The sequence below is a fragment of the Ambystoma mexicanum genome, chromosome 9 (genome assembly GCF_040938575.1).
Source record: "Ambystoma mexicanum isolate Mex_15411 chromosome 9, UKY_AmexF1_1, whole genome shotgun sequence".
NCBI lineage: Eukaryota > Metazoa > Chordata > Amphibia > Caudata > Ambystomatidae > Ambystoma > Ambystoma mexicanum.
Window position 1 is genome coordinate 817212499 of NC_090931.1, and position 27126 is coordinate 817239624.

At 44.1% G+C, this 27126-nt stretch overlaps 1 protein-coding gene across 6 annotated transcripts in view; it reads left to right on the plus strand.

Moving 5' to 3' along the window:
- NME9 (NME/NM23 family member 9) overlaps nt 1–27126 on the plus strand; it is an 808977-nt gene that overhangs the window by 710577 nt on the left and 71274 nt on the right. For 4 of the 6 annotated variants that reach the window (XM_069615815.1, XM_069615816.1, XM_069615814.1 and 1 more), the window contains 3 exons: nt 13318–13422; nt 14728–14829; nt 16605–16709. In XM_069615815.1, the coding sequence (XP_069471916.1) occupies nt 13318–13422; nt 14728–14829; nt 16605–16709 (312 nt within the window). Of the gene's footprint in view, nt 1–13317; nt 13423–14727; nt 14830–16604; nt 16710–22127; nt 22452–27126 lie in introns of those variants that run through there. The other 2 variants (XM_069615818.1, XM_069615817.1) reach the window with 2 other exon arrangements.

Sequence of the window (27126 nt, forward strand, 5' to 3'; positions counted from 1 at the left end):
CCTAAAAGTTTTGTAGTATGCGTTGCTTAGCCCATCTGGGCCAGGAGTCTTATGTCCGTTCAGTGCCCCTATTGCCTCCCCTACTTCCTCCTCTGTTATAGGACCTTCCAACTGTTGCCTATCCGCCTCACTGATTTGTGGCAATACAACTTGGTTTAAAAAGGTGACTTGGGCTTCTTCCTCTAAGTTTTCTTTTTTTAGATTTTTAGTATAGTATGAGAACATCACCTCTTCTATCTTTCTCCCCCCTCACTATATCCCCGTTCCGGTCGCGGAGTTGGGTTATCCGGTTCCGGAGTTTTTGGTATCGCAACTTGGCAGCAAGGAATCGGTTAGCTTTACCCCCATGTATATAGTAAAATTGTTTAGTTTGCACCAGAAGGCGTGCTGAATCATCTGCTAGGTGTGTCTCTAGGATTGCTCTGACCTTCTTTAGTTCCTGCCATTCCCTCTGTGAGCCCCTGTCCTTGTATTCCACCTCTGCTTTCAGTATGTTGGTTTCCATATTGCGTCTCACGCTTTCCCAACTCTTAATATAGTGTGACGTTTGGGCAATGAATTCCCCCCGTATTACAGCTTTGCTGGCGTCCCAAATGGTCAACCAGTCCATCCCCGCAGTCATGTTTTCCCGAAGGTAGTTCTGTAGGGTTTGTTCTATACTTGTTCGGACCCCCAGGTCCTTCAACAATACTTCATTTAGTCGCCAGGGCTTATGGGATTGTTGTTGCGGGTGGTCCAACTCTATTTTAAGTAGTACCGGGCCGTGATCTGATAGGCAGCGCACTCCAATTTCCAATCCGATGACCTGTGGGATCGCTGTTTCGGAAACAAGTATCATATCGATTCGGGAGTGGCCTCTGTGTACTGCAGAATAATGGGTGTATGATCTATCGTTTGGGTTAAAGAAACGCCAAGTCTCTAGGAGGTGTAGGTCCCTCAGAAATTTGGCGAGATCCTGTCTGAATGTATGATCATTAGAAGTGGCTGGGAGTGTTTTGTCTAGTGTTGAATCCATTACTCCATTAAAATCGCCTCCAATTAGAACTTTCCCAATCCCCCATTGTGCAATTTTGGGCAACAGGTCCAGCAGAAAGTGGTCTTGTCTCGTATTGGGGGCATATATTGAGATCAAAGTAACCAATTGACCCATCAGTATTCCCCCGAGCATCAAGTAGCGGCCTTCTGGGCCTCTTTTGATATATCTTTTCTCAAAATTAATGTCTTTTGCCAATAGAATACCCACTCCCCGCTTTTTAGTCCCACTAGAGGCCAGGTATTGTATGGGAAAGGCTCTGTGTCTCAACCTGTATTCATCCCTGGTAGCAGGTGTGTTTCCTGCAGCCATACCACTGAAGCGTGATTGTCTCTCAGCCTGGTTACCACAGATTTCCGCTTAATTAGGGAGTTGAGCCCTTGAACATTTAATGAGACGAATGTCGGCTCCGACATAACAACAGCTCAAGTATTGACCCCATTCTTTGCGATCCCACTCACAGCTTTTTTACCAATTATAAGCACTTTTGGAACTTTATCACCCAAGAACAAAAAAACAAAGTTTCCCCCCTGTCCCAACTCTAAAATCAGAACTTCTCAAAAACATTTCCAACATGTTATATTCACAGTTTGTCACTGGGTTTTATACTCACCCGGGAAAATTGGGATCCTGACTCCTGTCTCCTCCCCCGGTTTTGCCCCTCTCACCCCCCTTTGGTTAGATGTTTGGTTTGTTTGTTTCCTGTGCGTCTGATACAGCTCGAAATCACATCCTAAGAGTAGGTCTCCCCTTTTTTATAATATCGGCATCCCCTTTTTTTCCCCAAGGTCTTCCCTGATCTCTTGGCTTTTGGCGGTTGTTCAGGTGGGATCCGAAGGCTTAGGCTCCTTGTTACGCCCTCACGGTCAGGGACGTCCTGGCCTCCACTGACCTTTTCCCAGTCTTCCTACTGTCTCTTCACTCCGGGATGGGGATCCTTCCTTGTCCGTGAGGGTACTCTCTTCCCCTTCCTGCATGAGTTCTGCCATATCCTCTTCTTTGGAGACGGAGAATTTTCGGCCCTTCCACTCAAAGCGTAGGCATGTCGGATGTCCCCAGCGATACCGCACTTCCTTAGTTCTCAGCCAGTCTGTGACCACCCTCAGTTTTTTCCTTCTGGCGAGTGTGGCTTGGGCCAGGTCTTGGAATAACTGGATTGAGGTGGAGCGAAACTTAATGGGTTCCTTTTTACGGGCCGCTCGCATGATGTCCTCTTTCAGTTGGAAAATATGTATCCTGGTTAGGACATCTGGAGTTAGTTTCTTATTGAGTTGGTATGCAGAGTAAACACTATGCGTCTGGTCCAGCACAATTTCTTTGGTCTCGTCTGCGTTCAGGATGAATCGGAGCAAGTCCACGACGTATTGCTGCAGGTCAGGATCTGGTATCGATTTTGGAACCCCGCGGATGCGAATGTTATTTCGCGTGGATCTATTTTCAGCATCCTCCTGTTTACTCTCCATCCATTCCATTTGTTGTTTCAGCTCGAGGACTCTATTTGCCAAGATGTCATGCTCGTGGCTTTGCCCCGTCACCACTGTTTCAACTTCGTCAATCCTTTTTTCTATTGCCACGACCCCTTTGTTGAGATCCGAAATGGACTTGGCTAGACTATTTGCACTTTCTTTGATGTCTTTTTTAAGCTCTTGCAGCATTTCCAGCAGGTCCGATTTCCGGATAGATGGGTCCTCAGGTTCAACAGCATACTCCGGAGGGGGGGGCATGCACCTGGGCTTGCACCTGATTGCGCTTCTGAGGGTCTGTTGTCTGCAAAATGGCTTTAATATCTCCCGAGCCTTGGTTTTTGGTTTTCGTGGTTTGTTTGGACATCTTGAACGGGTTATGATGAACTTGTTTGTTGCTTCAGATTAGACTTGGTGTGGTAGGGTCATAGTTGTTTGTCGCCTTTTCTCATCTGACATGTTTCCCCCTTTTTCCACGACTTTGAAAAGTCCTTTACAGACGGGTCGAGTGTGGTTCCCCACTTCCCGGCTTCAGGCTGTGAGGAGGGCAGCTGGTGTCTCTCAAACCGCTCAAGTTAGAGTTCTGTCGTATGGCCCTTTTCCCTGCTTCCTTGTGTATTCCGCTCCTTTTAATTAAGAATTATATGCTGCAGTGGCGTTTGAGAAAGAGCCGCTTGAGTGCAGCTCTTCCGAGTGTCAGAAGCGGTTGAAATACTCAGACCCCGCCGTTCAGATCCGCCATTTCCCGCTGCCGGGACTTCGTCTCTGTAGTATCCTGCCCCCCCGGAGTTGCGTCCCGGGCTACGTTTGTGGCCTCTCCGCTACACGGGAGTCCCCCGTTCAGCTCTGCTCACCGACGAGCTCGCTCATCGGTTTCCAGCCCACAGGTCTTTCAAGCCGGGGTCGGGGTCGGACCTCGCCCGCTTTCTTCCCTCCGACTCCTCCGTGGATTGCGGCTCTCCGACTGTGACACGCCTCAGGTTCTGGGGTGTGCCACTTCTACCAGCAGCAGCCCATGCTTCGTGCTACGCGCCTCAGAGGGGGAGCGCCAATCTTCTTTCCTTCATTTCTTCCGCAACTAGCCATGATGCCAGGGTCTGCAGGGACAGCGATGCGTTTCAGGACATATCCATGTCTTTTCAGGATATTGCAGCCTTCACCTTACGCGAGGAATGCAGCGGTCGCCATCTTGGTGATTTTCACCTATAACTTCGGTTAAAGTGCCTGGTAGCGGCCGATTGCCCTCTCCATAGATGCACAAGGCAGTTATGACTACCTAGGTAGCCTTCGCATGATTTTCGGGTCGTTTTTGGGGGTTCAGGGGCTCCGGGGATGGGTGGAATCACGGAGCTCGCCGAAGAGCCATCCGCACGGGTCCTCGGCTGGCCACGCCCCTAGTTATACAATTTTTTTAAAGGAATGACAAATTCATTTCTTCCAGTCCAATTTCAAGTCCCAATTTTGGATCTCAACTTGGTGTTGACATTTCTAATGTGTGCTCCTTATGAGCCTGTCCATTCCTGTCCTTAAAGGTTATTAACTTTAAAGACCATCCTTTTAGTGGCCATCACATCAGACCTAAGGGTGAGTGAACTTCAGGCCTTGTCCTGCAAGCCTCCTTATACAATCGTCTATAAGGGGTCCTTAAGGTTAAGCCTACCTTCTTATCTAAGATTGTTTCTGAGTTGCATTTAACTCTGAAAATAATGTTACCTTCATTTTATCACCCTGGAAAGGAAGAGGAGGGTTTACACAGGCTTGATCCAAGGCATGCACTTAGTTTCTACATCTCCAGGATGTCTAAACTAAGACAGGGTGACCAACTTTATGTATGCTACACTGGCCACAAGTTGAGTATTTCAATTTCGAAAACAACTTTATCAAGATGGATCATTGTAGGAATATCTGAGTGCTACAGTTTGGTTGGAAAGGATCCTCTGGAGGGGCTTAGAGCTCATTCGACGAGGGGCATGGCTCCCTCCTCTGCCTTACAGAGGGGTGTCCCAGTTACAGATATTGGTGCGGCAGCCACATGGTCTTCCGTACACACATTTACCAAACACTATAATCTGGACTCTTCCTCAAGCCGGGCAGGTTTATTTGGAAAGACAGTGCTACATTCTGTGCACACAGACCTATAAAGTAACTCGTAAATTATCATGAGTCTGAAAATTCTGACTCCCTCCTCCAGCAATACATACACTGCTTTGGGAGTTTATCATAAGATGAGGAAAAAATGGGAGTACAGAATCCATTTGAAGAACAAGTTACTTACCGATGGTAACGTTCTTTCGACTGGATGTTCCTCCCACGTATTCATCACCCTTCCCAACCTGCCCCGCAGTAGGATTTTCCATGTGATTGCAGTCTTCGCTCTTTCATGAGGAGTAACTGTCGGGTGTAGGATATCCTATACATGTGAAAAAACAGAACGGAAGCCAACGGTCGCTGCACGCGCTTTATACCATCGATGACGTCAACATCAAGAAGGAGGCATCCGAGGGACATCGAGTTGACAGGCATCGACACTCAGCACCCTCTGCTGGAAGACATTTGCGAAGCAGCTGAAGCTGGATATGGAAATATCATAAGATGAGGAATACGTGGGAGGAACATCCAGTCGAAAGAACGTTAACATGGGTAAGTAACTTGTTCATCTCTTTCGTGAGTCTAATAGAGGACTTTGCATTTCAGATTGCCATAATGCATGATTTCTGTACATTCATTTTAAGACCCCAAAGGTGGCCATAGATCAAAATGTGTTCCATTAGTTCCAGGAGTGACTGCTGTACATTAGTGATATACCCCAGAATATCGTCTGCAAAAAGTGAAAGTTTACACTCAATCTCCCCACCAGATATCCCCATAATACATTGACTTTTGCAAATATTGCCACTGCCAAGGACTCCATAGTCAAGGCATACAGCAGTGGCGAGGGAGGGCAACCTTGTCTTGTGTTCCTTGTTAGCCTAAATACCTCTGAAAGTCCCCCATTTACTTGAACCCTCTCCCTAGTTCCACAGTAAAGCGGCAATACCCATTTCCAGAAGTCCGAACCAAACCCCATCCTCCCCTGGACTTTCATCATAAAGGGCCACTCCACTCTATCAAAGGCTTTCTCACAGTCTAAAGAAACTATGCAGGCATCTTGATCCCCCATCTGAGAACAATGGATCAGATCCATAATTTTCCGTTTATTGTCTGACCCCTGTCTCCCCCAGATGAAGCCCACTTGATCCCTTTGGACTAATGTTGGCATTCTCTTCTCTAGCCTCGCTCTCCCAAGATTTTTGAGACAATTTACACATCATTGTTCAGAAGGATATGGGCCTACAGGAGGAGCACTTCATGGGATCTTTTCCCTCCTTATGAATCACTATTATTTTTGCCAACAGCATCGTGTCAAGTAGTGCCCTGCCCTTATGATATGATATGATATTTTATTTGTATCGCGCTCGTATGCAAGTGTTTCAGAGCGCGACAAGGCAAGGGAGGGGAAACAGGGGAGAATCAAAACAACGATCTTACTAGGCCCAGTGACATTGAGAACGTGCAAGTGCATGGGAGAGGGAAAGGGGAAAAGTGCATGGAAGGGGGAGAATGGAAAGTGCAGAGCAGAGGAGAACAGATAAATAATAATAAATACAAATAAATAAATGAAGCAATACAGAGGGAGTGCGGTAAGCAAGTGGCAAGAGCTGTGTTTACGGCAGCAGAACTGGGTAAGTCTGATAAGTGCATAAAAGAAGAAAAATGGAGGGTGTGGGGGACTGTGGGGGTTACAGGTACAGTCCCCAGTGTGAGGGGTGGCCAGGAGGCAGTGCAGAAGGGTGGCAGGGTGAGCCGGTACCTGGGCACGGGGACCAGAGAGTGGCCAGGTGCACAGTGCCCAGAGAGCAGAGCCTTCCAGGCATGCATTGAAAATTCTCACTAGATGGGGGTGGGTAGAGATCTAAACGTTTTATAGAACTTTGAGAACCCGTCTTCCTCTGGGGCCGTTCCAGCCTTCATGCCCTTAATTGCCCGTTGAACCTCTTCCACTGTAATAGGGCAGTCAAGGTCCTCTGCCATATAATACGCCAATCCGGTGAGGGAAAGCCCCCCTAGAAAAGTGTCTATTAGTTCCTCCTCTTCCTCCCATTCAGAAGTGTATAAACTACTATAATATTTAGCAAATTCACTCACAATGCCCTGCTGGTCATACTTAACTACCCCATCCTCAGACACAATGCTCCCAATCGTTCTCTGCTTCTTCTCCTCCCTCAATCTCAACGCCAAGATTTTGTCTGCCTTATCTCCCTTCTCATGATATCTTTGTTTCAAGAACATGAGTTTTTTTTCTCAGTATCCTGAACCAAAATAGTGTTTAGTTGCGCTTTGTATTGGCGAGGTTTACTTGACACAGCAGGTGACACATAGTTCACCTGGATACCTCCCGGCTGCAACGGTTCTATTTTTTGGTGGAGTGCGGTTTCCTGTTCACTCCTCACAAATCTTTTCTGCGACCCTATCCTTATCAGGACACGCCAAATTGTTGCCTTAAAACCCTCCCACAGGGTTTGAACACTCACTTCCCCAGTATCGTTAAAGCTAAAGTAATCATGGATTGCAGTGATAATTTCCTATGCTTACTTCCCTGTCATGAAGCAGGAAGTCGTTACACCTCCAGCTTCCCGTGGGGGCTGGTGCTCGTCTCGTCCCTAGTACCACTTTTATCATATTATGGTCTGACCAGGGGATTGGGGCAACCTGGGAGTCCTGGACTTGGGCTTTCAAATGTGTGTCGGCCAGTACCAAATCTATCAGTGAGTAGCAGTTGTGCACCGTTGAGAAATAAGTAAAAGGTCTGTCTCCTACTGGGGGGGGGTGAGTCGACCAAACCTAGGGCTTCATTCACTTCTCTAAACCGTGTTCAGTTTACCTCACTTTATCGTACTTCCGTAGCCATGCCCAACCTCTTACAATTTTTCAGTGGGTCTAACACCACGTTAAAATCCGCTCCTACCATTAGCCGGCCCTCCACAACCACAATCAATTCATCTCTCACCCTCTCCCAAAATTCACATGGTCCCGAGTTCGGAGCGTAAATGGAACCCAAAATCATCTGGTCGCCATTCACTTGTCCCTTCACGAAAACAAAGCAGCCATTCGGATTTGGTCAAGACCTTTTCCACCAAGAATCCGAGGCAGGCTGAGACCAGGATTGCAACTCCCCTTCTCTTCTTTACATCGGAGGCCACAAATACTTCTCCCATCCTACATCCCTGGCTCTTAAGTGGGGTTCCCTACCCCCTCTTCCAGTGAGTTTCCTGCAAATAGCAAATCCAATCTTGCCCTCTTAAACTCCTGGGGAACCAACAACCTCTTACATGGTGAATTAAGACCTCGTACATTGAGGGAGCCGATGATCATTTTACCCATAGCCATCATGTACCCATTGCTCAAGTGCTTTGCATCTCATCGTGCTCCTGAGACCACCCTTTTGTAGGATCGATTTCGCTCAGACCCGCCGTACACACCATCCTTCCCAAAACAACCTGATGCAGAACAAACCAAAACTCTTGAACCATAAATTTCCCATTCACACTCCCCGCCTTCCCCGGCATACAACCCTGTTCAGCTGCTTCCCCTGAGACTGGATCTGATCACCAGCTATCCTCACAATCTGAGGATCAGCACTACACAACACAATACCCCGACCCCCCCTTCCCATGTTGAACTGTTCAAACTCCCTCCCCACTGCCCTCCCCCCAGCATCTTGTTTCACTCCTGAAGCACTCCAGGACAGAGCGAAGAAACGACGAAACGTGTGCTCTCATCATGACCTGAACAACGGGAACAGTGTCATAGAGGACACAGCACATCAGTCATCTGTTCTGTTTTCCACCTGGAGGGATATTCGGCTTCTTGTATTTGCGTGACTTAGAGATCTTTTGCCTGTTCCTCCATAGGTCTTGGACTGTTGTCCCTTCTCCCAAGCCTCCTGGGTTTTGGAGTCAAGGCTGAAGCTCTCCGACAATTTCCGTATAAACTCTTTGGATGTTGTCCTTTGTGACTAGCTTGTAAGAATATCCGTCATGCTCGAAGATAATTGAAAAAGGGAAGCCCCAACGATATCTCACGCCCTTGTCATTTTGCCATTTTGCAAGCAGACCACATTGTCTGCGGATAGGCCTTGATAGATGGTTATTTTAGCGGAACCGTAGTCGATATGGCCTGCCCTGCTGGCCTTCTCCAGTATCTTTATTTTTTCTGCATAATAACAAAATCTTGCCAGAATTGTCTTTGGGCCTATAGCACCACCCCCAGCTCGGTGTGCCCTATCAATTGTAGGTTCATCAAGGACATCCGAGCCGAACAGAAGCATCAGGACCTCCACTATAGAGCGTTTGTTGTCGCCCTCAGATTCTCCCTTCTTCTCAGGAAAACCCAAAAAACAGAGGTTGTTCCTTCATTCTCTATTTTTTCAGAATCTTCAATTTTTAACTGGACCTCCGTCTCTCTCCTCTCCTGCTCCGAAATCTGCATGTAAATCTGTGTCTCCATCGGGTGTAAAGATGTCTGGTTGCACTCAAGTAGATAAACAAACAGAAAATCGTCAAGGCTATATTTTGTTACAAACCCCTCTTTTCATTATTTTCTTTATAGCCAGTACCATGCAGACTATTTAGTTTTTCGTAAACATCCGTTTTATAATTTCCGGTACTAACCAGTCTTGTGTAAATCTCCCTTTACGAAAAATAAATGTTTAAACAGATCATTTATACTCATAAATTTGGCCAGCAAACAAGGCCTTCTGGGCACTGTTTTCTTTGTTATCTAAGGCCTGTCATAGTTAAAGGCTTAGCAACCTGTAACCCAGACGGTACTGCATCACGGCTCAAACAAGCCCCAATCCAAGGACGGGTACCAGATGCCCACAACCAGTTAATGTGACTGCAGATACCACGTGAAGATTGGTGATGCTGTACGCTTCCACTCTTTGGAGTCTACCCATTAGAAGGGATTGCCTCCCATATCAAGATGGGATAGGCCTCTACCTAATAAGACACATTACACACATATTTGTGTACTTGAGAATTATGTTATCATCCTGATGAAGGCCGATTATCCAATGCACCACAGTTGGTGACTAGACAGCCGAAACACACTGTTTCGACCTTCTTACACAGCAATCAGCAGCCCTGCTTTAACTAGGACAGGCCCTAGATACCAAAGAAAACTAACTGAAAATTAGACACTGCAATTCAACAGTGTCCAGATTATGTGTCTAAGAAAAGATTTATGTTTGTTTTTACTGTATAAATTGTGTGCTGAAGGCCTTGTTTGCTGGCCAAATGAAGGTGTATAAATGAATTGTTTAAAAATGTATTTTTTGTAAAGAGATATTCACACAAGACTGGTTAGTACCAAAAATAATAAAACGGATGTTTAGGAAAAACGAAAGATTCTGCATGGTACTGGTTATAAACAAAATAATGAAAAGAGGGGTTTGTGACAAAATATAGCATTGATGATTTTCTGTTTGTTTATCTTCATGACTCCTGGAAGTTCAAGGCTTACCAGGAACCCTTATATTAGACCCTATTGGATGTACTGAAGGCCTTGGACCCTTTCATCCATGGAATCCATCCTCTGGTCTATTTTATCCAGCCTTTGACTCAGAGCTGTACGCATGCCAATAATGTCCTCCATCAGCGCAGCTATGTCCTTCTCATTGGATACTGGTTCCTCCCCCATTGTCACCACCCGGAAAGGCCCAGCAGTGTCAACGGCATGCGTGGGGGTTGAAACTGAAATCTCTGCAGGGTAAATCTCCAGGTCATCAATGTCTTGGCATGATAGGCTTCCCACTCAGCCCAGGATAAAGTTCGGGCAACTCCCCCCTCGCTTTGCAAGCTAGACACTTCTAGTCAATAATCCACCTTTGTGGGGGGTCATCTCACAGGGCCTAACCGGTCCAGTCGTCTTCACGAAACTCGCCAGCCCCAGCCGCTATTGGACTTTGGACTAGATTGTTATGGCATTGGAGGTTCCCGACCCCTTCGTTTGTAGATAGAGCAAGGGGACCGTGATGGAGGGGCGAACGTGCAGGGCCAGTATTTTTGGAAGGTTCCTGTCCATCCTCAAGATTCACCAGTGGCTGTTCTGGGCAACCACCTCCACTTAACACTGCCCTTTGTTGCCTGGGGGGGCTTCTCGCTGTTATTTGTCTCTCACAGCAACCCCAGGAGCCAGGCCAGGCCAACGTGGACCTCCCCAAGACACCACGTCCCGCTGTTAGGGGCCTGAACCACAGTCTCCACTAGTATCCCCCTTCTCCCTTCGCGGTCAGGACATGGGCTGGCACCCCCATTGGGTTCCGGGCTAATGCCCCCAGGCTGGCTGCTGATTCAAGATCTACCTGTCGCCGCCCCATAGGGTTGACTCTCTGGAGCCTCAAGTCCTGCAGCACAGACGGGCCAGAGACCACAGTCCTGACTCCGCAGGCAGCAGGATCAAGGGCTGCCCCTGCCTCACGGATGGTGCGCCTCCTTCTGCTCCTCTGTCCCCCTACATTGTGCGGTCGGGCTTCCAGCTGTGCCCGCACCAGCCCCTGGAGCCTCGGCATAGGCACACAGAATTCCGGGTCCAGCTCCATACCAGCATATGGGCCCAAGCACTGCCGCAGCAATGGCCCTCATCACCTTCTGGCAGGTAACACGCTGGGCCCGCACACCAAGATCCGGCACGTCGCTGGCAATGGGCTACTGCTCCGCTCGCCACCCCGGTCCAGCAGACCTCTGGTGCATGGGCTCTGAGGATGAACACTTTTAAGTGTTTATGTTGACTTTCAAACAACCATGACATTTATGGCTGCATGCATTTTAAGGCAAGGCCTTACTGGGATCTCAGCCGAGAGAGAAGCAAAGCTGGCAGAATTTTAAATGGGCAGTTTGAGCTCTAGATCCAGGCAGGACTCCATCTCTTGAAGCTGCCGTATCTCAGAAGTATTTGCCCCAGGAGGAAGGCAAGTGAGGACTTTGGCAGGCAATGCAGTGATACACGTGTCCCACATAATACAGTGAGACAAATGTCCTACACCCTACAATCCTGCATCTGTTTTTGTATGGCTGTTTATCTTGCATGTAGGTGTACCTGCATATGCATTCTATCCTCTCTACTAGGGTATTAAAATATATCACTGGGATGTTGGCCATCACACTGATTTACGTTCTTTTTTTGCTGCTCCTTTTTCCGTATTGTAAGTCGACCGGTTATTTTGATTGATTACAGTACTTGCTGTCTTTGCTCCTTTCCGTGCTCGAGCATGGAGTACTGGGCCCCCATGTTCATATCGCTTTGTCCTGTTAGCTAACCACAGCATAGGATTCTTCTTCTATTTTTTAGTTTTAGCTGTTAGATGGTGCGCTAAGTGACCAATAAGCCAGAACGATTGCATTAGATACAGCTAGGGAGAAATGGCATATTATGAGGGACGCAAAGCTTGTGGGTGATATATGTCATTTATAACGCGCCTATACACAAGTGTTTTTAGTCGTTTGTTTATTTAGCCACCCATTAACTACCCATGCTAGTAAGCACTGGCAAAGCCAACAGTGTTGGCTTGTTTAAGTAGGCATTTTCCAGGCACTGCTATTATGTGCCCATGTACTTGCACCATTCTGCAGCTGCTAGCATACCAGTATGGCCGTGCCTGCAAATATCTTTACCATGAATACAAAAGAAAGGCAAAACTGTTGGCATTGGCAATGCTTGTTCAACATGATACTCAAGGTATATGACCCGTGCGCCGACATTCTTGGTTTTCCTGAGAAACCTTACCCAATGGTCATTTTGCTCTATTAACAGAAGAGGTTCACACAGTTTAATAGCATTTTAACTTTCGATTTAACCACTCCAGTATTTTTTCCGGACCTACTAATTCATTATTTTGAATTTCCCTTTAAGGCAACATTATTTTTTGTATGTATCTAAGATATTATTTGTTGTGTAACAATTATTGACTTGGATTTTGGTTAAAGGGTTTACATCTACAATTACGGGTTCAGTAATCTCACACTTTTCAAGATGGAAAACTGGGGCAATTACTACTGGGCGTCGCCTGTCGAATAGTTCAGATCAGTGTGGATGGAATGATAATGATGTTGGTGTACTACACACATCTTTTAAAGTGAATTTATAATTCGCCTGCTGAGCGAGCAATATTGTGTTAAGCTTTGGTCTTTGTGGGAGATGCATAGTTTACATATATAACCTAGTCTTGGATAGCGCCCATAAAAATGATGATGGATTAAAATACAGACATTTCAAGTGGATTTCGGACGTTTCAGAAGTCTTGCAGAAAGTCTCCATGAGTACTTAATCACTGATTTCGCACTGAGACACGTAGCATTCGTCAGGTACAGTCCACGCTTCATGTCGAGGTGGTTTAGATAATTGTTTTCTTCTCCCTATTTTCTCATTTACAATACCCCTGATGCTCTTAACTCTAACAGCATGTATCCACTCTGTGTGATACATTCCTGTTTCTCATTGCACATGGCCTTTGTTTGTTTGTTTATAGTGCGCACCGAACCCGGAGGTATCAGGGCGCATTACAAGGATATGCAGTTTCTTAGTTACACACAGTGAATATGCAGAAGGCAGTACAGGAATATACATTTTTTTTTTTTACAAAGGGTACATGTAAATACAGTTTACGTTATTTAAACACTGGGAATTCTACAATTAGGCAGGCAATGCTAGAATATACAGTTCATTATTACAGGCAGTATAAGTTGTACAGGTTTGCTTTATCCTTGTCATTCTCCTTTGCAGGCTCTTCATCCGAGCATGTACCCAGTGACAGAGCAGCTGACACACTGGACAGTGTGCATACGGAAGCAGAGACCTCTGAAAGTGTTACCTCTAGGGAGGAAAAAGGTGAAATGTTCTCTTGCTCCTTTCAAAGAAGACTCATTGATTTGATTGTTACTGAATCACATCTTTATTCTGAGGGCTTTCATTTACAACTCACGCTGTGAACATGTTTACTACTTTACCACATTTGCTCACAGTACAGCTAATTGTCATCTTATTCTTGCCATGGCTCCTTCTTTGGACCTTGATAAACCTTTTGGAGAAAATGCAAGGTTAACTGCATGCGTGAACAGGCCTGTGTTCTTACAATAGACCATGAATTGCAAAATAAGATGATGTTAAAATCAATTTTCCTGTACAGTTCACCACAAAAATGCTCATCCTCTTCAGAAGTTCCGAAAGGTGGAATATAGAAAAAAGGATATGAGGCGACGTTAATGTATTGCTTATCAATTGGGTATTGCTAAGCTGTAAACGAAGACAGAAAAGTACGAGAACATAAACACCGTCTTGTTATATGTATCCTTTCCCATTTACACCAGCACCAAAGTGAAACTTTAAAAAAAGAAATGGCTACACACTACTGCTTCCCCCAGGAAACGGATATCCCAACAGTATGGAGGAAAGGGGATGGGATTGAAGCTTTATACTGTGTATTTGAGGCATGTAAGGTCTGAGGGGGTATTCTGGTTTAATGATCTCCACGATCATCAAGCTAGAGGAGGGCTGTAACACTTGGCAGAAAAATCCTCTATTTTATTTTTGCTTTGGATTGTGCAGCTCGTTAAACTAGAATTTTTTCTTTTCAGACATTTTCACCAAAAGTTTTTGATACAAATTGCACAGGAAAATAGATTTCCCACACAATCATGTAGTGAATTGATCAGGATATTCCACTTTTTTGTTAGTCAGTTTTCAACAGACCGAATATTACATGGACCATGTTCAAATCTTGACATGGGCGTCATTGCGCCTCTCCTTCATCAGCCCAAACTGATACCGTTTGTTGGCAAATCTCACAATCTAAATATTCCAGACTATGGGCTTCATTGCGAGTATGGCAGTGCAGTAGAAAAGTGGCAGTAACAGAATACTGGCAACTTACATATTTGTAGGGACTTTTATTAATTCCGCATACGTCCTTTTCCTTGCTGTAGGCCTGGCATACAAAGTCCAACACTCAAAGTCCGATTTGGAAGCCCGAAGTGGTCAATTTAGTGATCAGTCCTTTTAAGATCCAGCAAGGAGTTCATAGACTTGCCTCAGCACTCCCCAGATTGCCCTTCGTTTGCCACATTTCATCAGATCTTCTTTCGCCCTCTTCTTCTGGGTGTACAGCATCCAATCCTCTTTCACTCTACTTTGCAGATTCCTTATCCCAGAAGGTAACCGGTGTTGAAGAAGCAGATATATTGGACATTGAAAAGGAAGACATTGCGTCTGAAAGTGTCTCACCTCTGGAGGAAAAGGGTACTATTTTTTGTATCTGTCTTTTTGCAAGTAGGCACAATGCTCTTGTCATTAAATATTTCTGATCATTGCATAATATGCTCCCCTGTGTAGAAATTGAATAACATAGATTTTCCATTTTCTGTAGCATAAGAAATTGAGGTATCAAAATAGATTGTGTTCAGTTTTTCAAATTTAAAATTGCATACAACTCTGCATAATACAAAGTAAGCAGATTGGTTTCACTTAATTTTAAATGCTAACAAAATAAGCAATGCAACTAAATTGCTTTCTCCTCAAACCTAAGATTTGCTATTTTTAAAATATATTCGGGTTGACGCTATGCACTATGAATAGTGGGATCATAGGTCATACATCCTAAATTAAATGGAAGGAATAGTAATGTGGTAGTTTTTTAATAAAAACATCACTGTCTACATAATTTCTATTTTGGCATACTCTTTCCAGCATACAATAGCAAAGCTTTTGCAGCAATTGTAGCAAACTCTTAATCTTGGAGAAAACTGAAAGAAATTACAGCTTCTGATACTTATTTGTAACATATATTCCTTTTGCTACGTTGCATAAATATTTGGTATTAAAGTATTAACAAAAAAAAATGTTGTGCTGCAATTACGAATTTGTTTAGCCTAATATAAGCAACGCTTCATATGCATTGTCCAGACTCTTTGGGGTTCATTTGAGTTTGAAATTAACTGAAAAAGCAGGTAGTATGTTTTCTTTAGTCTTCTTGGCTATGGGTTAGTAAAGCCATAAGATGTAAAACCACTTGTGTTTGCATGGTGGTATTACCACCATTCCACAATGATGTCCTATGGGTTTTCAGAATGGGAAATTACAGAAACCCAGAATCGAGCAAAGATCCCAATGTTACCACTGGTGTAATGGTAATTCTGTTTGGAGGTATTACTGTGACTAATACCTCCAAACTTGTAATGAGGCCACAATGTAATGTCATAAACTTCAACATAGTACCCCAGTGTACTACAGATTCAACAACTTGCTGCACCCAAGGACTCTCACCCCTTAATTCTATACTGAGCGAATCTCCCACACTATGGTGTTAAATTCTGATTCTGCTCTTCGCACATTGCTTTGATGCCACTGCCCCTCTGTTGCAGATGGAGGACACAAAGGGGGGCATTTTGGGAAAATACAAATTGCATGCAGGGGAGCAATGTGTGCACTTATATACTGTGGGCAATTTTCAACTTTTGAAAGGCACAGGCCAAATGTAAAGAGTAAAACAAGGCAAAATTGCATTTACATTTTACTTTTACTCTCTGCTTTGAAAGAAAGTAAATGCTGCCTTGCAGGCGGAATTTCCTAATGGATTCCTACGGAATCCACCTGCTCATTTGCAGGTGCTAGTGCGAGGCATATTCCTTTGGAATCCATTAATTTTATGCTTGCACGAAAATCTAATGCAGGTGTAAAACAAAGTGCTCACACAATGTGGAGGAGGGAAAGTAAGGCGGAAAGGTTATCTCTGCTCCGCTCCATGCCCCTCATCTGCCTTGTATCACCAGAAAAATGCATTGAAACATAAAAGGAATGCGTAAACACATTATGTCTTGCTTTTACGCTTTCATTCTATCCTCCAACCCATTTTAAAATGACCCCCATCGTATGAAAATAATGGGACGGATCACTCTTAAAGAGGAACTTCCAATATGTAATTGAGTGCATCTTTGTTTCTCAAATACCCAATAAACGTATTTCGCCCATTCTACCTGCTACTCTTTGAGCTTAATCCTTATAACTCTTCTTTGCAGATAACCTATCTCATCAAGTGGCGAATGATGAAGCAGTTGACCAAGTAGATGTTGAACAGGAGGAATCAGAGGCACCACAAAGCATCAGTCCAGAGGAGGAAACGGGTATTGATTTCTCGCTAGCTTTTAGTCATTTACAAATGCTGTCTTATTTCAATGGGATTCCCTCAAACCCTCTCATGTGTACATCTTCAGTAAACATATGAAAACTCTTAGAGTGCAGCACACAGTTTGATGGAGTTGTATCCAACCTCAGGGTCATCTGGTCAGTGCAATTTTTCTCATTTTTAAATGCATTCACTCACTACCCATCTGAACAGTTGCTTTCTTTTATACACCCTTGCATAACTGAGATTAGCACAGTCAGGATCAATGATTATTCTGGGATATTATGTCTTTATTCTGGCCCAATGAACCGCCCTGACACAACTATTCCTGCAACAAGATGACTTGATCATTTTGGTGATTTGTCTAACTCAATGAGGTCTGACAATGATGATGTAGTGATCGAAATTGTGATGAATCCCAGGGTATTGTTGTTGCTTCCATGGGGGGAACCTCTTCCCAAGAGGCCAGGGAGGTGAGGCCGCTACCACATAGTCCCGCTGAGGGTAGTACTCATTGGGTGCATCTAATGGGGAGGGAAGCCCTCCATGGGACCAGTGACGATAGCCTTGGGAGAATGCGGTATTCACCCCCTCAATTCCCGTCCCCTCTTTCCTCTAACCCCCCTCAGTCCCATCTGGTCGCCCACACCTCTATGTATCTATGTAGAGGACTTCATTCATTCAGGTCATACTGGGACAAGGAAGAGTGAGGCTTGCCCAGGTAGTGTGTTGCATACAATCACTGACACAAAGAAGACCAGGCAAGGAGGCAAAAGCCCACTGTGTAACCAACATACGCTGTAGCGTCTGCTAGAGGATTCCCGGTGATAAAAAGCAAGTAAGCAATGTGTACTTTGTCAAGCCGGCCCTGTCGGAGCGAGTAACGCCGAGGAGCGAAGAGTGTCTCCAGTAGACCCACGGAGCAGGGGCTTGTCCGGTGACAGGGAAAGAGGAAATCCAACCGGCGAAGCCAAAGCAGGGGAAAAGCTTGCAGCCCGAGGACGCGAGAGAGCCTGCGCTGTGGAGGTGCCAAGAAGAGGACACCGAACACGGAAGCAGTACAGAAGCCCTTCTCCACTCCCAGGACAGACCGGAGCCTGAAACATTTCCGAAAGGTAGGGAAAGGGTCGGACCGGCTGGTGGGACGCAGAAGGCACCAAATAGGTTAAAGAGACATGTACCAATATCCCCGAGAAGCAGAAAGGGATAGTGAAAGAATTGTAAAAACTGAAACAAACTTTACGAAATATCCTATGTGGAGCATTACCTGTCAAGAGAGTACACCAGGTCTTTTCAGTTGGACATTGAGTGAAACGGGGGCAGAGGGCTTGCAAAAGCAGGACACGAGGGCTTGGACCCATATGAAGTTGGGGGAAGTCCCACCAGAACAACACAGCAGAGTCTAGGACCCATATGAAGTGGGGCGAACCCCGCAAAAGCCACACACAGGGGTCAAGGAAACACACAAGTATAAAAAAGCAGACAGCCAAGGGGCTGGGGCCCAGAGTAGGCCGGGGAGATCGCAAGTGATCTAAAGGGTCTGGGACCCCCACAAAAAAGAAACAAGCTACAGAAGAACTCTTGGAGATCCTGAGACAACCCTGTGGGGTCTGGGTCCCATGAAAGAGAGAGGGAGAGGTACACGAAGCTAAAACAAGGGGTCGAGGACCAATTGCCAAAAGAAGAGACATTTTCTGGCATTCTAAGATCTAAAGTCAAGTCTGGCAGCATAGTGAACCAGACTTGACGATACATTTGTGAGCTGGGGAAGAGACTCCCCACCTGATACTTGCGAGCTGTGTTTTGTATGTGTTTGGAAGAGCATTTAAGATCAAGAAATTTTAAGTTAAAAATCCACTTATGTGTTTTCTGAACATCTGAAAGCTATATCCAGAACAATACATTTCCACCAGGGCTGTAGGCAAATCGTTTCTGTCAGATGCTACACACGACACTCGCTGCTGCAAGCCCCCATGAACAGCACAGCCTCTGAGAGTAAATGCATATTATGACTGTGGTTGTCTGGTAAAATGGGGCTGAATGGATATTTTTTATTTTTTTATGATGATTTATTACATTTTCAGCAACATAAAAAACAATATAATAACAATCACTTACATCAAATAACATCATAAATACATATATCCACTTTTATTGTAGCAAATCTACTAACAAACGGAGAGAATGGGAGAAAAAAAGGAGTCGAGCGAAGGATAAGCCTCACATAAATAGGCTCAAACTCTCTTTCCATATAATTCAATAAAGGTACTCCCTATTTTATTGTACTGGTTAATCTGTTCTTTAATTTGAAATGTTACCCTTGCTCTACCAGAATGGATTGTCAAACTATGTGGTCATTCCTCAACAAGAGAATTACTCACTATCCCAACGTTTCTACCATTAAGGCTCTATAAACCCAGTGAAGTTTCCTTTTTGACGCATTTATATTTGTAGGGAGTAAACCCAGCACAGATGTAATAGGTGTACGTGGACGAGAAAGACCCAAAACGAGGTCAGTACATTGAATAACGTCATCCCAAAAAGATTGGGTCTTTTGGCATAACCAAAACATATGTAGGGTGGTTCATATTTGCCTCTTACAAGACCAACAAGTTTTAACTGAATTAAGTTTACAGAACCATATCTTCCATAGTGACCAGAATGTATAATTAACTGTTCTTTGTTGCATGTAAAGCACATTTAGATCTATTTTAAACCTACTGGGTCCTGTACTTATCAGTGTCCATTCATTATTAGTTAGTGTTTGTCCCAAATCAGATTCCCAAGCAGTTCTACCTTGTTGAGAGGCAGTTCCTAGCTCAGCAGGTGCAATGAGTTTATCAAGTGTAGAAGCAGAAACTTGCGTGTTTTTTATTACTGTAGTATCAGTGGAGAACTATGCATCTCGGCTTGTAATGGTGAAAACAAAGTATTAAATAGATTTTGTAAGTCTATATGACGCTAAAAATATACAATGTATATTTAAATTTAAAAAATTCATAATCTAGCAAGGTATTACCATTATATACCTCACTTCCATATCCACACCTTCTGCCACAATATTTAATAAAGTATGTCATTATTAGTTTTTATTGCAGTTTAAGGGGTCTACACAAAGAAGGTATTTTTACCTGCTAACTTTATTACTCTCCTTCCATTCCTTTATTACATGGCTCACTGTTGGATAATTAATGGGTTTTAGTACCACTTTTGATAGTGTTTGCAGGCTAGTCTTATTGGAGGAGCTTTGTAAATCTCCTAGAAGCTATTAAACGTGTACAATTAGGAAATTACACAGTTCTCAAATGTGGAAAGGGAGGAGAGGCAGCCCGCCTTTCTCCAATGCAAAGAGAGTCTGTCAGGGGTGCATTTTAGCACCTTTGATTTTTTGCTAATCAGTTGCATATCTTTTTTTTTTGTTTTATTGAAATTTACTCAAAGTGGTAAAACAAAGAGTTTTATCAAAAACTTCTTCACAGTTTCTTTCTCTTCATTAGGGAAGCACTTCGCACAAGTCCCCTTCCTCTCCACGTCTCACAAAGATGGTGTATCTTTTGAAATGTCTAAGCTATCGGCAGAATGCCCCAGGCTTGGGGTAGAAAAGCTAGGCATTCTATGATTTGTAGATGATGCAGTATTACTTTCAAACACTGGGTGGTCTTCTCAATGTTTTACCCTAGAGGCTTTGTGCTAATCATGCTGTTCAGATTAAGCCAAATAAATACAAATTTGATGCTTTGTCACAGAAGGAATATTTTTAAATTTTGTTTTTTTATAGTGTTTTTTGGTTAATGTATAACTTTTTAACACTGTTAACACAATTCATATATCACATCATCATAACATTACTTCAATAACAATACAAAACATATTATAATATATAAAATCTAGCTCAAGTTAAACTAAAATAAAAACACCAGTTCATCCAATTTGTAAAGCACTCTGAAATCTAATGATTATGATTGGTTATTTATAATACTATTTGTTAACTGATTTGACCACTTATTGCCAAATATAATACATAGTAAAATTCAAAACGTGATTTTCACTTGAATATAAAAAATCCCAGCAGTGATCCATCTGTATGTTATTTAAATCATGAAAGAGATTACTATAACCCTTCCTATACAATTCCACTAATTTGTGACAACCATTCAAAAGATGGCAAGATGTCTCAGCCTAATTTTTACATAGTCTACATAGGCGTTCATAATCCGGAATAGGAGCTGCATGATAAAACGTCTTACTTTTAGCATTGTGAGTTTTTAAAACATAATTAAAAGGAACATTAACAGGGAAGCTGTGCTGTAGGAACAGAGAATAAGATAATTTCATATTAAGTCAACACATATTATTTTCTGTGTCCCACACAGCTGTGTTCTCCTTAATTTCCCTGTATGCACAACCTAAATTTGTTAAAGGATTAACAATAAAATCAAAATCTCCATAAAAGTTCCTGATCTCGCTAAGCCAAGTCTTGACGGCGCCAGTTGAAGAACTGTCTTTCAGCATATCCAAGAAATTATAAAACAAAGAAACATTGGGCCTCATTACATGGTCGGCGGTAACCCGCTGATGATACCAGCGGGTTGCTGCCGACCTTGTAACACTGTTAACACTGTTCCGCCACCCGAGATCTCAGTGCCCCAGGGACATTACAAGTCCCAGTGGCCTGGGATGTCAGGTGGCGGAAACTTTAAGTCCCTAATCCCGTGGAGTCCGATAGGACTCCACGGAAAAGGGGACACGGATGCACCGGCACTGTTGCTTCCTTGAAAACCATGCCTACAGGGGCCAGTGCTCCTGGCAGGTCAGACCTGCCAGAAGCACTGGCCCCTGCAGGAATTCTCTTAGTCTGGTTGTCCGGATAGGGTGCCGGTATGTTGCTACCGGCACCCTTATTTCTGGACCGCCAGACTTGGAATGAGGCCCATTGTTTTCAGCATTTTGTAACGTCTTTAGTAGAAAGGAGCTACTTGCAATCTTTTTCTTAGTACACCACAAAAATAACCCCAATTCACTTTTATGGCAGAATGCATTGGGCTTATCAAATTCTAACCCATTTTAAGCCGTCCATTTACCTTTTAGAACATATAACCATTTGGTTTCTTTATTTGTAAAGATTTCAAGCCCATAAGTGCACATTAAACAATGCTAGTTCTATATATATGTAGTAAACCTTCAGTAAGTTATCCTCCTTTATATGCAGTAAAACTCTTAACAGCAGAGAACTTTCACTGAACTTTGCATGTGATCTCTTTTGCGACCAAGGAGGAATTCAAGGTATCGAAAATAGGAATCCCCAGATATGTATATTTATTTACTACTTCAATGGGAACATTGTCAATTGTCCAATTAAAATGTATAGATTTATTTTTACTAGCCTTAATGATCGTAACTTCTGTTTTCTTCACAGAAAACCAGTGTAAGGCAGTAAGACTGTGCTGAAGTCCTATGGGTGTACAGTCAAGAATGACCATATCATCAGAATGGGACAGCCATGCAATATTTCTTTTCCTTCGGAGGAAAATTATGACAAGATTGCAATTCCTCGTGCAAATCGGCAACATATATACAAGATCAGGGCTAAAGTACAACCTTGCTTAGGTCCGTGATTATTAGTCTGTATTAATTTACTAACATTACCTTCCTGGTTTAATCGCAATTGCACCGATGTACCAGAATAAAGAGATTTAATAAAGTGCAAGATTTGGGGTGACAATCCCAAACTCTTCAATTTAGACCACGGTATGTTATGATTAACGTTTTGAAGGCACCTGCGTAGTGTATGAAGCATAGATTTAGGGTTCCTCCCTTTGTCATCAAAAGGGTGCAAAATAAATAAGTCAATAGATTAGACAGTGTGCTCAATCCTTTTCTGAATCCCGATGGCTGATTACTAAGCAAATTATGGTCTGAGATCCATTCACTCGTCTTTTGTCATATCTCGTTTTCAGAGGCATTCCATTTGGAACAGGTGGAGAAATAGTCATGGGATCATTTCTTTCCTCATCCAAGATGGTGCCTGTTATATGCAAATGCTACATAAAATGTTTTCTTGTTTTAAATACTAGAAGTACAGGATTTAAAACAAGAAAACATTTTATTGCGTCAACAAGTGGTCCTCCATCCCATCGATGTAGACGATGGGAGGACGGACCACTTGTTGACGCAATACAATGTTTTCTTGTTTTGAATCCTGTACTTATAATGTCAAGCACTGGACTGCGGCCACCAGGTGTTGCATCTGATCCATAGTTCCACTCTGTTTATTTTATTTTAGGCTTCAATATCGGCCTTGTTATCCCTATAATCATTTATCTGAGAATTACATTTGAGTTCAAATGCATAAGTAAACAGTTTTCAACTAACCTTATTAGATGCAAGTTACTTATGTTATGTTAAGTTTCCCCAATGACCCTTGGACTCCCCTTCCCTATATAAATGTCAGGGAAGGACAAATGCCATAGGGAAACCCTCTGGGGAAGAAAACCCTGTTGTCAGGTCTTGTAGATATAACGTGTTCCTCTGTGTCTCTTTTCTGGTTAGGTCAGAAATCAGGAATAAACAGCAACGTTGTGGTTCAGGATTGCGGTTCCTTTCTAGCGAGTGTTGCAACGTTAGGATCAGGGCACCTAATCTTTTTCATGCTATCAGGCACTCTACCGGGAGGCAAACATGACAGCAACCCTCACAAATAGAAACACTTTTTAGATGCCTGTACAGTGCAGTTTGCCTTTAAGAATGCCTATTTTCCTTCTGAGAGAGATGGGGTCCGGTATATGATTTCCCATTTGGCGGGGGTGGCTTTAGCATGGGATAGGCCTTTAGTAACTACCAACACTCCCATCCTGATTCATACCAGGCATTCATACTTGGTCTTAAATATTAGATTGGCCCCCTTCTTCCTGTGTGTAAGAGTTACAACGTTTTTGGGAATTCAACCATTTTTATAAGAAGCTAGTTTCGGATTACTCCCTTACGATATTTCCTTTGACTGCATTGTTAAAAAAGGGGTCACTTTTGTTTGGACAGATGAGGTGCAACATGCATTTCTACACTTAAAACAATGTTCTCCTCTGCCCCTATATTGAAGACTTTTGATTAGAATAAAGGTTTTATTTTGGAATCCGATGCTTCCCATTATGCTCTGGGTGCAGTATTGTTACAAATATCTGTAAGGAAGAATTCTCATTTATGTGCTAATTCCCTTCAACCTTAGAGACCCCCAGCTCTTTTGCTGGTCTTTAGGACTTTTTCATTTTAACCCTGGAGTGAGTGAGCCCTTTTGCCCACCCTCTCATGTGTTTTGACCTGATTTGGATTATGTGTTTCCTTTGTTTTTGAAGTCTGACAAACTCCACAGGCATCTCCTTTTTGTATGGTGACACACAGCACCTTCAGTGCAGTGTCACAGAAAAATCCTTTAGATTTCTCATAAGGTTTAACTACCTTTTCTTGTGTGAACTACTTTTCCCAAGAATAGTAAAGTAAAATGTACTTTACTTACCTTTTCTCTTTGTGGGTCCAGCACACACCATCTTATGTGGCGTGCTGGGCAGGTTACTTAGTAGCCCCTTATCCTACCTACTCATGTTACATTTTTTATGTTACCCTCACTGCTTTAAATGGCTGGTGTTAGTGGTTTAAATTTCCTACCAGTGTGCTTTTCTACCGCAGGCTGAATCCTCATCTGCAGTATAACACTGATGGGTGACCATTTTGTCAAAATGGCCCTGGTCGTCTTTTTCTGCCATTTTCTGTTTCTGAGGTCTTTCTTTGGTTTTGCTCTGCGCGCCAAGCCAGGTTTAAGCCCTTTGTTTGTTTTGCCTTTGGCAGGCTTCAGTCCTGGAACCCACCTCTGGCTCCAGTATGTCTGGAAGGGCATGATGTGAGGGAGGTTCCCGAAACTCTCCTGTCCTTTGTCTTTAGGAATTCTTGAATGCACCCAGTCCTGATTGTCTGGCCTTTCAGAACAGCCACCCTGCTGTTTGAGTGACAGCCTAGGCTGTGCATGAATGGGGGAAACCTGCTTAAAGACTATAGGCAGAGTCGACCACTGGGAAGAACACCTGATGAAGAAATCATGAACAAAGCTTTCTGCATCCCCCTGAACCTTTGAATTGCCTGGTGAAGCCCTGCTGCTGTGCTGAAACCTCATTTTCTGATCGACAAGAGAAGCTCGGGAAGGGACGACTTCTTCCCTTGGGTTAGTGGGACCAACTAACCTCGAGATGGACTCCACTGGACCATCTTCCCCGACTGGCTGTACTTCTTTGCTGTTGCAGAAACCGAATGCCAGGGGTGGAGAAATCTGTAGTCTAGTGCAACGTTTTGCAATGCGGCCAGAAGCGCCAGTAGTCTCCTAAGGACCCTCCAGAATCAGGACGACCAGAGGTCGAGTCCCCTCATCAGAGTGCAGTCCTCAAGGATTGAAGGAAGCCGAACCGATATCCAAGACCGCAGTGGTGCTGGTTACCCCACGCTGAAACCGCAAAGTGACGCTGATCCGGAAAGAGCCCGTAGCTGCCGCCGACCACCAAATTGCTGCTGCACGAGTTCTCCAGACGTCCTCCCTCTTGTCCTCACGACTGAGACACAGGACACAGGATCTGGATTGCTGCAACAGGACCGAAGCCAGCTGGACCACTCTTCTTGAAACCAGAGGTACTGTTCAGACTTGGGGTACTTACCTCCGTGTCCTGTGCTTTGCTCTTCTCAGTTGAGACTTGCAGCAGCTACTTTTTTTTATTCCATCTCTAGCCTCCACAAGTGTAACAGCTTCTGACCTTGCAGTGATTTTTCTAGAAAACTCTCTAACTTTTTTGCAATAATTTTATTAACTAGGAAGTGCCTCAGCTCCATAGACTGTGCTCCAATCGACTTTGGCTGTCCTGGCTCCCTGCACACTCTTCTAGTCAATTGACTTTGATCTTTTCTGTCCTTGTTATGCTCACCTGGTTCCCACGGGGGCGTCGATTGGAACTGGACTGCTAAGGTCTCCACCAACGTTATTCATAGTGCAGAGATGGCTGACTGGACCGGCCCTCCTAGCTTCGTCTGCAGGAGGAGGGAATTAGCCACCCAGTGGATGTAAAGAAACACTTGTTTAATTTGTTCCCTCTAAACACCTCCGATATTCCCCTTGTGTTGTCTCACCTTATTGTTTGTAATGATGAGCTCTCCATCCTGCACCGAGCGCAGGGGTGCGTAGAATCCCAGTTGCTTCACTGGTTTGAAGATTTTGGGCGAGTTCCAGACATGTTGGACTCCGTGGTAAATGCAAGAGGCCATAAGTATAATGTATATAGAGTTCAACTGTCTGTTATTCACTCGTTTTTTCCCCTTTGTTTTGCAGCTTGATCTGGGAAGAGTTCACCTGAAGTGCTGCAGGTTGCGCGTAGGTAAGAGTCTGTATTACCCAGCGTTGTCTGGTAAAAGCAAGTAAATGTCTTTAACCAGTGTCCTTTCCTCCCACTGGTACGGCGTTAAAGATCTGGAATGCCGATGAAAGATGTCAAGGTGCCACGGATGCAGTGACGAAATGATGGCAGCAGTGCTGGACCGAGGAGATGCCAACTGGTAAGTATGTCGCGGCGCTACTGCTAGCGATGCAATGCTTTTATTTCTATAGTCTTTTTCCCAGTTCGGAGGTGCGGCGAATTCAGGAACAGATGAAGATTAAAAGGTAAGTTCTTGTTCTTATCTTCCTTTCTTCTAGGATGATGTCCAGGCTCGAGGCGGGCGTGGCAGAAGACTGGATGCTGTAGGCAGGGTGAGCGTCACGCTGCAGAAGTGCAGAATAACGCGAAGCATGGGCTGCTGTTCGGGCGTGGTTTAAATAGCCTGCAAAGTAGTCCCAGGTAAGAAGTTTCCAGAACCACACCCGAGTGAAAAATAGTCCCTGTAATAAAATAGTCCCATCCAGGCCTCATGATGGCTTTGATTCATTTGCAGCATGGTCTGCAGGAGGTAAGTAATGTTTATGAGCATTGCGCCTATGGCGCCAGGACTGATGTCTATTGTGATCCTGGTGCCTAAGGCGCCAGGACTTAACCCAGATAGCCCCCAGTCGGGGCTGCTGGGGTCTCAATAAATGTCTGGATGCCTGCTCCCGAGGCTGCTGGGCTGGGTCCGGATGCCCGGGGGTAGGCATCATGACAGTCCTTCATAGATAATAACTTGGTTTTAAACTATTATTGCTGGGAAGGGTTTTGTCTAGACTTCGTTAGAAGATTTAAGTATACTCACATGCCCTGAGAACCTGTTTAACCTTTTTCCTTCCTTTAATCTTTCCTTTCTGCAAACCTCAGAATCTGCAAAGTGTACTAGTGATATATAAATGCCATTACTGTTCTTGTGAATGAAGTCCTCTCTGGGTGTAGGAAGTGAGTAAAAAGCATTGCTAAAGAGGA